This window comes from Cheilinus undulatus, linkage group 9 (genome assembly GCF_018320785.1).
Source record: "Cheilinus undulatus linkage group 9, ASM1832078v1, whole genome shotgun sequence".
Taxonomy (NCBI): Eukaryota; Metazoa; Chordata; class Actinopteri; order Labriformes; family Labridae; genus Cheilinus; species Cheilinus undulatus.
In genome coordinates, this window is record NC_054873.1 from 33,736,799 (window position 1) to 33,754,205 (window position 17,407).

Here is a 17,407-nt window from a genome sequence, read left to right on the forward strand (position 1 = left end):
TTCAAGAAAACAAGGCAGTGGCTACAGGCATGGTTTAGTTGTGCTGCTAGCTTGTAAACAATGGCTGCTGCTGGCTGCTTTCTTTATCGCAACACAGGCAACAAACTGCACGGAAAACTTTCTTGTGCAGAAAAGCTAATGAAATAAGGCTCAGCAGCCCTCCCTGATGTCTAAACATCAACTCAGCTACTTGCAAAACCCTAAGAATGGGGCAAATTGTCTTAAGTGTAAGCTTGTTTTCAGTGTGTCAATGCCAGTGAACTATTTAAATAGTTAAGGCATGAATTCTGAGCACATGATAATGTTAGCTAGAAATTAATTGATAGCCGCTGTGACTAAGTGACTGATAGCTACTTTACCAGGGTTGTACCCCGCCATATTGTCCAATATCCACACTTATAATGGAGCTCATCAGAAGTTCAAGCAAAAACGCTGTTTCTTACTTGTTCATTAGTCACCACTCGTTCATATATTTCCATTCTTTTTCATTCTTCATTCTTTTTCAAGCATCAGGATTCTGTGCCTCTCCACTCCTCCTCCAGACTCTGGGACCTAGAAGAGTGGAGAGGCACAGAATCCACGTTGCTTGTAGTCCAGTGTGAAGTTTCCACAGTCAGTGATGATTTGGGCTGCCATGGCATCTGCTGGTGTCAGTCCACTGTGTTTTCTGAAGTCCACAGTCAACGCGGCCATCTAAAATTTTAGAGCACTCCATGCTTCCTTCTGCTAACAAGCTTTATGGAGATGCTGATTTCATTTTCCAGCAGGACTTGGCACCTGCCCACACTGCCAAAGGTACCAAAAGCTCCTTCAATGACCATGGTGTTACTGTGCTTGATTGGCCGGCAAACTGGCCTGACCTGAACCCCATAGAGAATCTATGGGGTATTGTCAAGAGGAAGATGAGAGACACCAGACCCAACAATGCAGATGACCTGAAGGCTGCTATCAAAGCAACCTGGGCTTCCATTACACCTGAGCAGTGCCACAGGCTGATCGCCTCCATGCCACGCCACATTGATGCAGTAATTCATGCGAAAGGAGGCCCAACCGAGTATTGAAGGCATAGAAATCAACATACATTTTTTAGAAGCCCAACATTTCTGTTTAAAACATCCTTTTTTAATTGATCTTATGTTATATTCTAATTTTTTGAGACACAGAATTTTGGGTTTTCTTATCTGTAAGCCGTAATCATCAACATTTCAAGAAATAAAGACTTGAAATATTTCACTCTATGTGTAACAAGTCTTTACAATATATGGGTTTCACTTTCAGAAAAGAGTGACAAAAAATATTGAACTTTTTCATAATCTAATTTTTTGAGATGCACCTGTAGTCCAGATACTCATAGGTCTTCTGCTCATCTCATCCTGCATACCTAATCCACACCACCACCAGTGTTTAGACTCCACAGGGGGGTATCCTATTCCTGCCATTGGCCACACTACCCATTCAAGTACATGAAGTTGTCACACCAAAGACAATTCACGTTTCCCTTTTATCAAAGTTTGTAAAATGAATTATTGTGAAAGTCATCTTAAGTCTCTCTAAATTGAAAAAGTTAGTTAGCTCATTGGTTCCCAATTGTGAAAATGCACATTAGTGTGCCTCGAGACAAGTCTAGGTGTGCTGTGGAGTACAACCATTGTTATTACTAAAACTATAATAACTATGGATTCTTTAGCATTGGTTAAAAGGCTTATTTTGCATGGATATGATTATAGTGTTCTTTAGGTTAAGACAACATCGTAGGTGTGACCTGGGCAAAAATGTTTTAAAAAACCCTTGAGCTGAGTAGTCAAATAAATGGTTGAATATTAGCGGTTTTCTTATGCTAGCTAACGGTTTATCAAATTTTGACTTAAATGTTCTTGCCAGATGTCTGTTCTCAGTTTCACTATCTACAGTCTTCTCCTCTGCTGATCAATTGAAAAATGTCTGAGGGATAAAATATTCAATCAGTTCATCTACATAACAGCATTTGGCAAACCTAGAAACATAGCTACTAAAACATTTAAATCTCCCTACCTGTTGATGACATCAGAGGGAAGTGGCATGAATATTATGAGCTTAAATCTAATATAACACCTTGAGAATACTTCCTTACATCAAACCTATCATTGTGTGCATGATTGCCTTGAAAGACGGGAATCCATTATATGCTATTTCAAGCTTAGAGTCTCTATCAGCCAGCATATTGTATCAGATAATATAGTCACTATGCAGCCTAATGACAGGGGTTTGGATTCCTTGCACATAATGTACTGTGGAAGTACTTCTTTCCCTGAGGTATATATTATACAAATGTTTTTCCTATTTAAGTCATGACATTGAGGAGTTCGAACCATTTCAGGCCCCAGGTGATTCAGTAACTGCAGTAAAAGCTTGTTGCTGAGCAATATTAGCTAAAACCAGGGACTGTAGTCATTCGTCTGGAAATTTGAATTCACTGACAATCAGAGAGCATAAAGAATGTTGGGGTTTTTTTGGCATTTCAGAGGAGTGATTTTCTCCATGGTTTGGATATTATACAAGACTGCAGCGCAGCTCAGCTCTTACCTGTCCTACATAGACCAGCAGTCTGGCATTGAGAGGGCTCTCATCAGGACTCAGCCAGAACTCAGAGTTATCATCAGATGATACAGAGAACTGGAAATCACCTGCGGGGGTAAGAACATGATCAAAGAGTGTGTTAGTGGGAGTGGATATGTATGAATCTCGGACAAGTATAATGAAAGGGGCGTCAGAGAAGACAAGGCCTTAGAAAAGGGTTCATTGGTGTAAAAATGCCATTAAAATTATCGCCCTGTCGACATGAGAAGTGGTCAGATATCGCACATTTGGCCACCAATAAAGTTAAAGTTTAATACAACCAGACTACTAATCCAGCTGTGTTAACTCTGCCAGCTAAAAGTATGACTATGTTTCTCAACAACCTTTTTTTCCATGAGGAAAAGAAGACTGACACTAGCTAAAAACAGATCTTAGATGATAAGAACTCTGAGGGAAAGTGAGTTTAGTTTTTATTGGTGAGACTAACTGTTGCACAGTCAACAGCGATGATATTTTCCCACTGTGCATAGTCTTTTAAAACAAAGAAAGAGGTAAAAGGGTAGGAGAAGCACGTATCTGTTCATTCGTGTTGAGTGTGTAAGAGAAAGCATTCATGCTTTAATACCTCCACCAAGGAGGTTATGTGATCAGCAGGGTTTGTTTGTTAGTTAGCTTGGTTGTTTGTTAGCAACATAACTGAAAAAGTTATGGACGAATTTTGACAAAAATTTTCAGGAAATGTCAGAAATGGCATAAGGAAGAACTGATTAGATTTTGGGAGTGATCCAGATCACTGTCTGGATCCAGGAATTTTTAAAAGGATTCTTTACTATTGGGAGATAGGGCTAATGGCGGAGGTCTGCACTCTCCAAGTGCTTTTCTAGAATATGCAGTGCTTAACAAATTTATTAGACCACCTTTTGACCACCATTTTGAACAGGAATGAGGAATTTCAAACTGAATTCACCTTTTTATACCCAAATTTGAGCCGGCTCACTGGGCTTCTCAGAAATTAATCAAGCATAACATTCAACCACAAAAACTATTTTTTCTGTTCAGGAATCAAGTGAATGACTATAATTTGACATATTATCAAGAAATAATAATGTGCTTTACTATTTTTTCAGTTTTTTTGTAAATCAGTAAATTTGAAAATTCATGGATAACAATAATAATTATATTTTAGTATTAAAAATATTATTTGGGTTAAAGAGCTTCTTCATATTGGTGTATTAACCATTGCAGAAACATAAAAAATGATTTTGGTAATTACCAGTGCTGTTAATTTAGGGCAGCTGTGGCATAAACCTTACTTTGGGTGGTGGTCTAATAAATTTGTTAAACACTGTATACACAGTCAGCACAAGCTGTTAGGTAGGTTAAATATGCAGCTGTTCTGTGTAGTATTTGCATCAAATAAAACAAATACCTGCTTTAGAAACTCAGCTCTGCCTGCAAGAGGGGTCTCGCTGCAGACCAAACACTCTCAGAGACTTTTTATCTGAGAGACGATATTTCTGAAAGGAAGTGCAATAACTTGCAGGTACAATGTATTTCCAGTTTTAGGTTAAAAACATATTAATAAACTTCATTCATAAACAAAGTCTGGAAATTTATGAAATAACTTCACTGGCAACATTACAGACAAAGCAATATTTCATAAATAACATAGGGAAAAATATCAGGGGTCTAATCTAGGATTAAATTATGTAAAGGCACAGTTTAGAAGTACACTAACAGCAGCTCATTTTAGCTTCGTCAGCTTGAGCTAAAGCTAACATAGCTATGCTAGCTACGTAATTAACATTACTACATATTCCAATGTAGCTATGTTATCTTTAGCAATGTGAACTTAAGCCAATATAGCTAAAGCTAATGTAGCGACAAAGATAACATACCTGTGTAGTTTAAATAGCTACTTCACGAGCTAAGCTTTGGCTACGATAGCTATGTAGCTACATTATCTACAGCTAAGTTAGCCTATGTAATGTGAGCTTTAGCAAATGTAGCTGAAGCTATGTCTCTAGGAAGATGTGGAGATACACAGCTTATATAGCTGCTTGTGATCTTAGCTTTAGCTATGTTAGCTACATAGCTCAATTATCTATGTGGCTTACACGGCTAACGGAGCAACGTTAGCTATGCTGTCTGCATTAAAATGTCCTCATGGAGGTCAAGCTTTTTCCCTGTGTCAAACTGTTAACTCAGCTTTTTATTATGTGTTTTGTAAACACCATTTTCAGGTAAGATTTTTAACTTTTGGTATCCTAACCATCATCCTTAACAGAAGTTTAAACCAATTTTATCTCTAAAATCTTAGGGAGTAAGCGAGGAATTAGGGAGGGCTTTTATAATTTTTCATGTTGAAAAACTAATTCTGTTGTACTATATTCATGATGTTGGTGTGCTATAGTATGATTATAATCAATTATAAATCTGATAATTGTAATACAATTTTATGAATATAAAAAATTAAAGATGAGAAAAATGGCCATCAATCTAAAATTAAATAAATAAATAAATAAAAATCAAAAGATAAAAAATGTAAGAAAGTAAAAAGTAAAGAAAAACAGCATGCACAGAGTATTATTTGAGTATAAAAGTTTTCATTTTCCTGCATATTAATAGCAGGGGCTGCATAAAGTCTGTATTTTTATCCATGGCTGATGCAATACTAAAGCTGTTGCTTGTGAAACTTTCCCTTTTATGTTGTGCAGAAAAGTTCATATCATTGTGAAATTGAGGTTGTTTTTCATTCCTGTGAAGACTGACATGATAGGATGTGTCTGGAAAGCTGAAACAGTACTGTGCATCATGTAGAAGTTAAAAGACATAATCAGATATTGTGTCACACTGTGTAGCAACTCTCCAAATAGATGCATTTTCAATACTATTGAACAATTCCCAATTAAATTAACATAACTGACATATTTAATATTGCTAAACTAGAATGATAGAATGATGAAGCAGCTGCTTTTCCGGGCACCAATGGACTGTGGATATATTTCAAATAATAATGTGAATTTAACAGCATCTCCATCTCTTGTACCATGGCCCTACTTGCATACATTTCACTGCAGCTAAAACTTAATTTACACTTAGTCAAACCACAGCAGCATCTAAAGGATGCTGAAGTGTGAGGTGAAGGGTGCTTGTTAAAGCGCTTGTAGGAATCCTAAGGATTGTGTGACCTTCGTGCCTTCTGCTGGAAAGAGCCAAACCACCAGCAAAAGCTAAATAAAAGACTGAAATGAACACTAATCTAATTAATAAGTTCATATCCTGCAATTTGTGTAAGGGCACTTGGGCGTAAGGTTTTTCAGTTGCCATAGCAACTGGAGATGAGGGTAGGTCTGTGAGGGCAATGAGATTTAGCTGTGAGATCTCTGGCATTCAGCCCTAATAAAAATGTGAATATCCACTATATTAGTGGCTCTCGGGCACTTGGATTAACAGGGCTGGGGAAATTGTCTACTTTCATAAAGAACACATGCTCCAAGGCTGTCAGCCCCAGAGGATTGACTTGCTAATGAGATGAGCTAGTTACCATCTCTGTAAGGGTGAAGGAAGCCAAATATTCGCAGGCCATAGTTCTTCCATTTTGGAGCCACTGCCAGCTTCTTCACTGTGGTTCTGGTCTGCAACAACAAACAGGGAGAAACCCAGGTCAGAAATGCAGCAAAGCTTGCTTTAACAAACAGAGGAGAAATAGAAATAATAGCTATAATAATAGCTATTTTATCCCACTCAACAATTCAACAATGCTAAAACCAGTCATTTCTAACCAGCACTAGATAATAAGGCTGTCAGCATTAATGCATTCATCTTAAGGCAATGAAGGTCAAAATCAGTGCATTGACTTTAAAACGGTTTGAATTCCATTATTTATTGTCCTTTTTAGTCCAGTTAGTCTGCTCAAGTCACTGCAACATTTCTGCAGCCACAGTGATATAAAATAAGGACACTGCTGTGAATAAATATCGCATTTAACTTAGAAAAAAAAAACAAAAAAAAAACTCACAGACAGCTCAGTGGACATGTCAGAATTTATGTGCACCTTATGCTATCAAACATTTACCTTTCTACTGTTCACTTTTTTCCTTTTCAATCATAACAGACCTCTTTTTATGTGGTTTGCACATATCAATAAGCCAATCACCCTTAATTAAGGAGAGTTATAAAAATCCAAAACTAGAAAACAAGTTTAAAATGCATGAATGAATAGTGGGATTTCAAGATGCAACAAATGATTGATTAAAGAATTAAACTTTTTAACTCTTTGACAGCACTACTTGATATGCATTCTTATTGAAATAGTGTATGCACTTCATGTAAGAAAGAGTCAGACATACCCTCCTGATAAATAGTGACAGTATTGCATGCATTTTTTGAGTATTACAAAGCCAAAAAAAGGAAAAAAATATACAACATTTTAGTTTGTTAAAAGCAGAAATCATTAACACATCTGGCTAGATGGCTTGCTAACAGTACTTACATATTTGAATCCAAGGTCTGCCTTTAAACACATGACTTGTTTTTGTTAATATTATGAGGTATGACCATTTGTGACTGTATGCTTATTTGAGCTCATCTGTCTTAATATATATAAATTCATAAATAGATGAATGCAAATATCTAAATGCTACCTCTGATAGCCCTTTGTTGGCTTAACATCTGAGCCCTAAGCTTCTTTTTAATCATTTTGTCTCATCTGGACATATTGTCTTCAAAAATTTGTAAAACATGAACCCTGTGGTGTACAGTCAAGCTCTTATCATCCTTTTTCAGGACAACCTAAACATATGTGCAGAAATTTCACTTGAATTAAAAAAACTATGGAGACAAAAGAAAAAAAAACACAAATGGAAATTAAATCTCAAAGATTTTTCACACAGTAAACAATAATGACTGAGAGATTTTTGCACAAACTTGTTCTCCCATCTCTTGGGGACAAAAGAGTGAAAAAATCATTCTTTGACAAAAAGTCTTCAAAATATTCACATTTTTTAAAAAAAGTCCTTGTGCTTCTTTGTAGTGGCTCTATTTGTGCCATTATTCAAAGCAGTTCCTGTCTGTAGTGACACAGAGGGCCACATCACAGGCTCTCGGTCTCTCCTTTATGACCTACTTAGGCAATTTCCTCCAGGTTATAAATGCACAGTTTGACAAGTATGATGCGTCAACAAAACAGCCTGCCATTGGTTGTCACAGCCCAAACACAAGGCATTGTATGATACAAAATAGACAACATGGCAGATAGCATTAGCTGCTAGCTGCAAAAAAAGACATTCAGTGTCTGAGTGGCTGGCTTTGATTTAATCTTTGAAAGCCCCGGAAAATTACATAAGTACCAAGCTGGCTTGAAAAGCATCTGCATTAGCTGCTACGAAGGCATGGATAACATCGCTGGAACTATACAACAACATCAGTCTCAGAGGGTGAAAATGAGTAAAATTAGTTTCTTTTGAGGTAAAAAAAAGTATGAGTTTTAACTATTTTTTCATTGTTTGGCTATAAAACAAGGTTATGTTGGGTCTGACCGTACTTTCTTCTTAATCATAGTATGACTGACTCATCAGCTCCACACTACTGTGTGATACTTACATGAGGGTATAGAGGGAAGTGAAGGTTCTTTCTGAGTTGGGCTACAGAGGAGCCACACCAGTCCTCAAACACATGTAGGTTTGCCTGGCCCTTATACTGCAAAGACAAATCATACACAGAGAGGAAACTGGTTAGCGCACACAGAAAAAAACAGCATTTTATTTTCCTGTTTTCTGTTTCCTCTTTAACAAGCAGGTTCTGCCTCAGTACTTCTCCAGAGTGCAGGATTGCCACATGAACTGCTGTCAGGAGATAGTCTGCTGAAATGTATTCTGTGTAATCCATGTCTCCACCACACAGGAGACGTGGATTCTTGGTGAAATGTGAATACTGCATGAAGTATCAAATCTTCTCACTATCCTGTGTAAGAAAAGGTGACAGAGAGCTCATCAGGAGTATCAGGGGGAGAGGACGAACTGAGCATGTCTGGAGCAGTTTGTCAGAGCTCATCCCTTGCCCATAGTCTGACATTTGTCTGAATTACACAGGGAAATCACAGGACACAGCAAGGACAGATGGTGCAACCAGCCTGCCTTGGGGTAGAGTTCCCTCACACACAGATGCACACACACGCCGATTTGCTCACATATGAGGGAGGGTGACTCCAATGACTCGTGTGTCGAACTGACACTGCTTTGGAAGTGATTTTGGGTCACATATGGCATAAAAACACAGAAAGCTAGGGATGATTATGTATCTGCACAACCTTGAAGAAAGAGAGAAGGGGGTGTAATATCCTCAGATATAGCAGAGATGCAGCTTGGTGTGCAGATGCATGGATGCACAACAGCAAATAGCACACATGTGCACAGATGCAGAGCAGCTTTTGTAACTCCTTTTGGCATCTGCTTCCATTAATGATTGGCAAACTCTGTAAACTTTTCAAACAGGATGAACGACAAACTGCACCAACACACATCCATAGACTGCACTTACACTCCACCCTATAAAACACATGACAGCCATCCCAGCAGGATGCCTCTGTAATGCTGCCACAGAAATTTAGAATATCACACAGAAGCTGAGCAGAAAGCTGATCCCCGCCAAACAGCAATGAAACGATGCAGTGTGGCTCCCTGGTTGGATCAAAGCGAACATGTTGGCCCTCTTTAATTTGATGGAGGTAGCCTTTTCTGTGCAAGGAGTCGCCGCCAGCTTTGTAGTCAACAAGTGTGAACCATCAACCAAACAGGGATGAGGGACTAAAGAAGATGAATGAATAAATAAAAACTAAAGTCTGCTGTCCTCTCTAGAGCACGATGAGCATTTAAAAGAAGGTAAAGGACTCCGTAGGTGCTACTCTGCATCTGAAGAGTAACTAAAGCGTCAGACCATATTTCATCGATAAAATACTATGAAGATAAGGATTTAGTTCTGTTGATCAGTTAGGGTCCAAAGAATAACATTTAAATTATACATGACAGCCCATTAAAGATTGAAACAATCTGAAATAACAGCCAAAATTTCGCAGCTCCAACAATCTGAGACATTTCTGTGGCACTCTTAACCTTGCAAAGCAGATGGATACTCGTTTTTTTGTTTCTCACTGGAGAATCCATCTTGCAAAGCTCCTGTCTGAAACATCTGGGCACGGTTAGAAAGTGACAGGACCAATCAGATACGAGGGGCATTACTTTCAGGTGCGGCGGAGTCATGATGTAAGAAAGCAGCAACAAGAGGCCGGTGCAATTATGGCGGAAGAGCTTACTGTTCATGCTGCTAAAGCACCAGTTTTATCAGAACTTGACGACATTTCTACATTAAAAGAAGAACAAAGAACAGCAGTAAGTTGTTTTCTTTTCAAAAACGACTAAAGTCGTGTACTGACATGTCTATAGTCGCCATGGTTAGCCTTACTCCTCGGTAGCTGCTCACACGCACCTCGGTCGCAGCTACATCACGTGTTTTGATACTCTGATTGGCCCGCAAAGATGTGACAGACAGAATGTTCATCAAATCAACCTCCAAGTTTTTTTCAAAACCTCTGCCTTTCTCAAATCTGTAGTATTGAAGTTTTTCCAGATGGATGTGTGAAACACATCCATCTGACGTGTCAGGTTATGGCACTCTAGGATTGTGGGAAATGTAGGGGCGCATATGGCCAAGAAGTCAGGTCATGCCATATGTGCATGTGTGGCCTGGGTTCGGTTCCAGCCTGTGACTCATTTCCCCCAGTCTCTCATCCCTGTTTCCAACTCTTTACACTGCCCTAAGCTCATCATAAAAGTCCAAAAATATATCATGAAAAAAAGGATTGTGGGAAATGTACTACTGTTGACTGAAGATCTTAAATAAACCACGAGTTTTGTAAAACAAGTTTGATGACATAGTTGCTTGTCTCTACATGACCGTGTGTCTTCATATCCTCATTTAAATGGTCTTTGTCTTTTGTTGAAAAACAGCTAGAGGCAGAAAAGGACAGAACGAGGAAGTTTTACAGCTAAAGGCAGAATCAATCAATCAAAAACGTTGCTGTGACACTGCCTGCTTGTGGGAAATTTTGTGCTGTTCCCTGAGATCTCAAAAATGTCTTTTGTAAAACAGGTTGACGATATAATTGCTTGTTTTTACATGATCATGCATCTTCCCAATTTAAACTGTACATGACCAGCAGTAGAACGGGACAGAACAAGGGAGTTTTGCAGGTGAAGGTGGGATCAACCAATCAGAAACATCACTGTGACATTTTAGGATTGAAGATAATGTAGAGCTGTTGACTGAGATCACAAATAAACCAATATTTTCTAATAGGTGCAGTGTGTAATATTCCATCTGGTAGCATTTTGAGGAACATATTTGAAAAAACATATATATATATGTATGTATGAGTATGCCTATCTTCATTGGTGTTTAATCACTTGAATATAAACAGTTGTTTTATTTGTGCTGACTCACATCCGAAACCTATGGTCATGAAAACTGGGTAATGTTGGGAAGAGTGAGATCCCAGACACAAGCAGCCAAAATGAGTTTTCTCTGGTGGGTGGCTGGGCTCAACCTCAGAGATAGGGTGAGGAGTTCAGACTGAGGGAACTAAGAGTGGAACCACTGCTCCTTTTCGTCAAAGTTAGTTGAGGTGGCATGGGCATCTGATCAAGATGCCTCCTGGACGTCTCCATTGGATGTTTTCTGAGCACGCCCAGCTGGGAGGAGATCTTTGGCAAGACCCAAAATGCTGAGGGATGGAGGGACTATATATCGTCTCTGTTATGGGAACATCTCAGGATCCCCCAGCAGGAGTTGGAAAGTGTCGCTGGGGAGAAAGAGGTTGACTTCCTCAACCTTCTACCACCATGATCCAGCCCAGGGTAAGTGGAAGAAGATGGATGGATTGATGGATGGATGTTTTATGTGTATTAAAATAAGCCTTTTATTCATACATAGGGAGGGGCGACTGTGGCTCAGTAGTAGAGTCAGTCACCTTGCAATCAGAAGGCTGTGGGTTTGTTTCTCAGCTCCTGCAGTCCCCTGTCGATGTGTCCTTGGGCAAGACACTTGTCCCCAATTTTCTCCCACTGCTGAATCAGTGGCATGTACAGGGATGTGTTTGAATGGGGTTAGCTAATGCTGATGGCCAGTTCTCTATAGCAACCTTTGCCATCAGTGTGGGAATGTGGAGTCATTAAGTGTTGAATGGGTGGGTGTGCCCTGCTGTATAGAAGGGCTTTAAGTAGTCAGATGTGTCGAAAAGCGTTATATAAGCTCAAGTCCATTTACCATTTCCTATTCATGGACTCTGCTATCTTATAATTTTTTATCTCAAATGTTTTAACAGTAACACAGAAGGAACCAAATAGCCCCAGGCATACGCTGTGCTACAACTTCCACCACTACTTACTGACAGTCATGGTGAAAGTCAACTCAGACTGTGCAACTGCATGAGCACAGTGCAAGATTTTAATATGCTTACTTTACAAGTGAAGACAGGATGTATTGAGACAAATGTCAAGGAAGTTTCCTTTGAAAAGTGTTACATAAACAGGTTGAAGTCATATCTATTGTCTGGTTTTCATGCTTTAAATAACTACAAACTGCGACAAAACAACTGTCACCACCTCTTTCACGTACACACACGTAGGCAACACCAGCAAACACAACCAGCAGCTACAAAATAACAAATATTCAATGTAAGCTGGGGGTAGCAGTTTGGCCTAAACCCTTTACTTCTTTTACTATATATCAGGTGGTGGGGTGGCAGGAAGGCATTCCTGCTGTTTTCATGGAGATTTAAGATGCTGTCCAACAGTTTACTAGGGAAACAATGCCTGAAAATTGGAGATTCTGCTCCAGGCTCAACAAAAAAATCAAAAACATGCCAAAAATCAATTAGACCAGTTGGAAGCAGCTGGTCAGGCTATGTCAGGCTGTGGTCTGCTGCTGTGTACCCTTGTACACTGCATAACATACAATGCACATTAATGGCTAAAGTCTCGCTGACTTACAACTTAGTTGAGCCAATATTCACAATTTTGTACACTGCACCTTTAAAGAGAGGCTGACAACCAAAGACACTGATGGCGAGTGCCATGCTCCTTTAGTATCACACAGGCATTCTAACAGATGGCCTGACCCAAACCTTTGCTTCTTATTTCTACCTCCTTGCTCTGCACAGTAACCTATGACCAGACACTGACAGCAGCACTGCAATTACGCCTAATGCATTAAACATGCAACAGTTTTTGTTTTGCAGCCCAAAGCAGGAGGAATCCTAACTATGGATCTTAAGATTTTTATTGGTATGTATCAGAATTTCTCTTGTGGAGGAAAAATTACTGATGCAAATGTGAAAGAGAGAAGCGACCGGGATTTGCCGGGTCAACAGAGCCAAATCAGAGAGAGGCGGTGAGTCCAAAAAGATGAGCAAGAATATCTGGTGTTCAAAATGGGAGTGGCAGTGAGGGAGAGGTTGGAGGGATTTTGCAGATGGGGCTATTCCCTGTGTAAATATGCCTTATGTAAAGCCTTTAATAGATTTCCTGAGGGTTTTAAGAGCGAACCATTTTTCAATCCGGTTCCCTTCTTACTGCTGCTTTTGTCATAAAAAAACAAAACAACAACAGCTACGGTGGCCCTGAGAGCTCACAGCACTGCAACTTAAGAAAACACATGCAAAAAGACAAAACACAAGCAAATTAAGAAAACATCTTCATCAATTTGACAACACATGCGCAGCATTTAGAAAACACGCTGCAAAGACCAACACAACACATTAGAAAAACGCGCTGCAAATAGACCGCAACACATTAGAAAAACGCGCTGCAAATAGACCACAACACATCAGAAAAACGCGCTGCAAATACACCGCAACACAACGGAAGTGTTTCCAGAGGACACTTAAAAGTGATGCACACAAACATCTTCATCAATTTGACAACACATGCGCAGCATTTAGAAAACGCGCTGCAAAGACCAACACAACACATTAGAAAAACGCGCTGCAAATACACCGCAACACAACGGAAGTGTTTCCAGAGGACACTTAAAAGTGATGCACACGTTCGGACACTCTTATTGATGTTGTTGACTATAGATATGGATACGTAGATGACGCGTCCACAGCTATTAAACGTAGCCGCTCTGCATCTGCCGGTCCGCCATCTTGGAACTGGCGGGATTAGTGAACGCTCATTATAAACAAGCCCACTTCACCTGTAAAATCTGCCCTACCTTGCTTAATCCTGAAACAATCTACATGAAATTTGTTTTGTTATAAAGATGAAAGCTTGAACATCATACTGATTACTTACTGGAGTTAAATCGAGGTACTTATTGTGGGTCTGATCAACTTTAAATTAAAAATCCTATTACGTCTATGATGTGTACAGGGAACATGTGTAATTGAATATTTAGAATCTATAATAAGTAAAACCATAGACTGTATATAGTGTGAAACCATGTCAGCAAAACCCACCGGTAGTTTAACTTATTTGTCCCCTATTAAGGGTTCTGATAGTAACTATAGCCAGCTAACAGCGTGTTTCACACTATATACAGTCTATGGTTTCACAGTGAATTAACCGTGTGTATTATTTCATCAGGTTATGAGAATTGGCAGGCTAATTAAAAGCAAAAGGCTAACGATAGTTTAACAGCAGATCACTGCAATAGGCTAATATCTGAATCATACGATCACAATGTTAAAAATAATCAAAAACACTTACTTTTTATCTCATTTTCCAGCACCACTGTGACTCAAAATCCGCGTCAACAACATCAACAAGCTTGTCCGAACGTGTGCATCACTTTTAAGTGTCCTCTGGAAACACTTCCGTTGTGTTGCGGTGTATTTGCAGCGCGTTTTTCTAATGTGTTGTGTTGGTCTTTGCAGCGCGTTTTCTAAATGCTGCGCATGTGTTGTCAAATTGATGAAGATGTTTGTGTGCATCACTTTTAAGTGTCCTCTGGAAACACTTCCGTTGTGTTGCGGTGTATTTGCAGCGCGTTTTTCTGATGTGTTGAGGTCTATTTGCAGCGCGTTTTTCTAATGTGTTGCGGTCTATTTGCAGCGCGTTTTTCTAATGTGTTGTGTTGGTCTTTGCAGCGTGTTTTCTAAATACTGCGCATGTGTTGTCAAATTGATGAAGATGTTTTCTTAATTTGCTTGTGTTTTGTCTTTTTGCATGTGTTTTCTTAAGTTGCAGTGCTGTGAGCTCTCAGGGCCACTGTAAACACCAAAAAAATAAATAAATAAAAGAAGTCAAATTATTCAAACACAGAAATCCCTGCATAGTCCTAGAGAAGCCAAGGGCTGTAGAGCTGGCTCCTTGCCGGGGGTGCATGTTGTTAATTGGCTCTATTTTGTGGGTGACAGCACTGTGAGAGGTCCGTCTGTGCTCTGGCCTTAACAGGGTCTCAAATAGGGAAAGGGAGAGAGGAAATTTGCTCTCCCACTTCTCTGGCCTAAACTCACCCTGTTATCCTTTTGTTATCCTGTTTCTGTTTTGGCATTTGGGAAAGCTGCTTCTGTCTCTGTCAAAGCCTTCAGTGCCACTATCCCTGTCAGCGTCTGCTCCTCCCTCAGACCTCTCTATTTCTACCTCTCTCTAGCCCTCCATCTGTCTATGTACTGCCCATTCCTCTGTTCTCTGTTGTCCTGAGCTCAGCTGTTGGCTGACACTTCCCTCTTCTGTCTCCCTCCGTCTTGTTTTTGTCTACCTCTTGACTCCTCATTTAGGTCTGTAGGATAAAGACATACTTACATCAGCCGTTTATATAGAGATGGTAACATGCACGGCTGTATTTTTCTGTGTACACTGATGGTGTAAAGGTGGCTTTTGTCTTTTTACAGATGTCAGCTGACATTCACAGCCAGTAATTAGCTATAGAATAACAGTTTCCACATTTCTTACTTTCCTATTCACTTTCATTTGTTGAATACTGTTTATTTAATCCAAGAACAACCATCCTGCCAACATGGAAAAGCATGACAAGGAGATTTGAAAGCATTGTTTTCCACTCTTACAAATTCACTGACAGCTAAATATTGGCAGAATGGCATAACTCAATTCATCAATCACAATCTCCGGCCCAGTCCCGATTTCCATCCTTAAGCCTGAGCAGTGAGCCCACATTAGGGCTTGAGATTGTATAAAAATGAGGAATGAGACTGCAGACTGTATGAAAAGATGGTTGGCATGACAGCACCAACAATGGGAAGCCAAAACATTTGGAGCTCCCCCTGTTAGCTGGCTGCAGTACACTGGTATGTCATAAATCCTGTCTTTTGCAATGATAACAGAAGGGACATGTGTCTAATTTATAAAAATCAAAATAAGTCACAAACATTTAAACATGGTTTCTTCCTTTAACATTATTCTTCACCACAGTTATTAAATTTTAACATTTATTTTTGAGAAGTTAACTAGTTATTTAATGCTTAAAAATGGGAAAATGCCATTGATGACAGCTCTGTTGACAAATGAAGCTCCTGCAGCAGTTTGTGCACCAGAGTAGCAAAATAATAAGTCAAAGTGAGAGAGACCTAACACAAGCATGAAGTCATTTATTATGTTCTTCGTTCAAAATGCAAACAGATATGGACATGGCTGTCTGTACTTTGCATTCTTTTTTGTCTATTTTTCCTCAAGTTCTCTTAAAGCTACCTTATGTGGACCAGATGTTGCAGTTCCATGGGTTACCACAGGGGGCAATGTAGAGCAATGTTACCAGCAACTCAAGCCAGAGCAGCAAAACGCAACCATGAACAATAATTTGAAATATGGCAGAACTCTGGTAAAACTTCCCAAGGAAAATTGGCAAGTATTAGGGGAGTTGCTAAAAACTATCCATCTATCCGTCCATTTTCTTCTGCTTATCCAGGCAGCCTTGTGGTGGCAGCAGGCTAAGCAAGTCAGCCCAGACATCTCAAGACAGGTTCTAGCTCTACCTGGGGGATTCCAAGGCCTTCCCAGGCCAAAGCGATACATAATCTCTCCAGCGAGTTTTGGGAATACCCTGGGGAGTCCTGCTTGTTTGGCACGCCAGGAAGACCTCAACAGGAAGGTATTCAACTGTCTTCTCTTGGAGTGAAGGAGCAGCAGCTCTACTTTGAGATCCTTCTGGATGTCAAAGCTCATCTTAAAGGCTTTATCCAGCCACCCCACAGGTGAATCTCATTTTGACAGCTTGCTCTCACACTAAAAACCTTTCTCCCCCAACTGGGCCTCCAGATTCATGAAATTTCACAAACAGAATCGAGCAGACATAGCGGGGACCACACCAGGAACTTGTCCGACTTTGTGCCGAGGATGCAAACAAAGCTCTTACTTTGGTTATACAGTGACCTGATGGGTTGGATGCTATATTACTTCAGTGCCCCCTACATGACCCCAGTGGGACATGGCCATAAGCCTTCTCCAAGTCCTCAAAATATACATAGACTGGGTGAGCAATCTCCCATGTTCCCCCAAGAAGCCCTGCAAGGGTAAAGAGCTGGTCCAGTGTCCCATGGCCAGGAGGGAATCCAAATTGTTCCTCTTGTAGATTTGACAACTGGTCGGAACTCCTTTCCTGCATCCTAGAGTAAACTTTCCTAATATGTGAGCTCACCTGGACACAGAGACAGGCAACTATAACAGAACAGCAGGGAGTAGGACGGACAGAGCAATAACAAAGGATTAAAGAAAGAAATCTGATATCTTGCAAGTTGTGTCATACATTATGTACTTATTTTCACATACTAGCACAAGTCAAAAAGGCATTAATGTTAATGTTTGTGAATATTTATCTAAAAAGTGTCAACAACTCC

The 17,407-nt window shown here is 39.8% G+C and overlaps 1 protein-coding gene across 2 annotated transcripts in view; it reads right to left on the bottom strand.

Annotated features, from left to right (window-relative positions):
* b4galnt4a (beta-1,4-N-acetyl-galactosaminyl transferase 4a) overlaps positions 1–17,407 on the bottom strand; it is a 294,875-nt gene that overhangs the window by 100,665 nt on the left and 176,803 nt on the right. Inside the window, exons 4-6 of one of the 2 annotated variants that reach the window (XM_041796609.1) lie at positions 8,161–8,256; positions 6,104–6,194; positions 2,563–2,663 (exon numbers count right to left, since the gene is read on the bottom strand). In XM_041796609.1, the coding sequence (XP_041652543.1) occupies positions 2,563–2,663; positions 6,104–6,194; positions 8,161–8,256 (288 nt within the window). The remainder of the gene's footprint in view (positions 1–2,562; positions 2,664–6,103; positions 6,195–8,160; positions 8,257–17,407) is intronic. The other variant, XM_041796610.1, reaches the window with a different exon arrangement.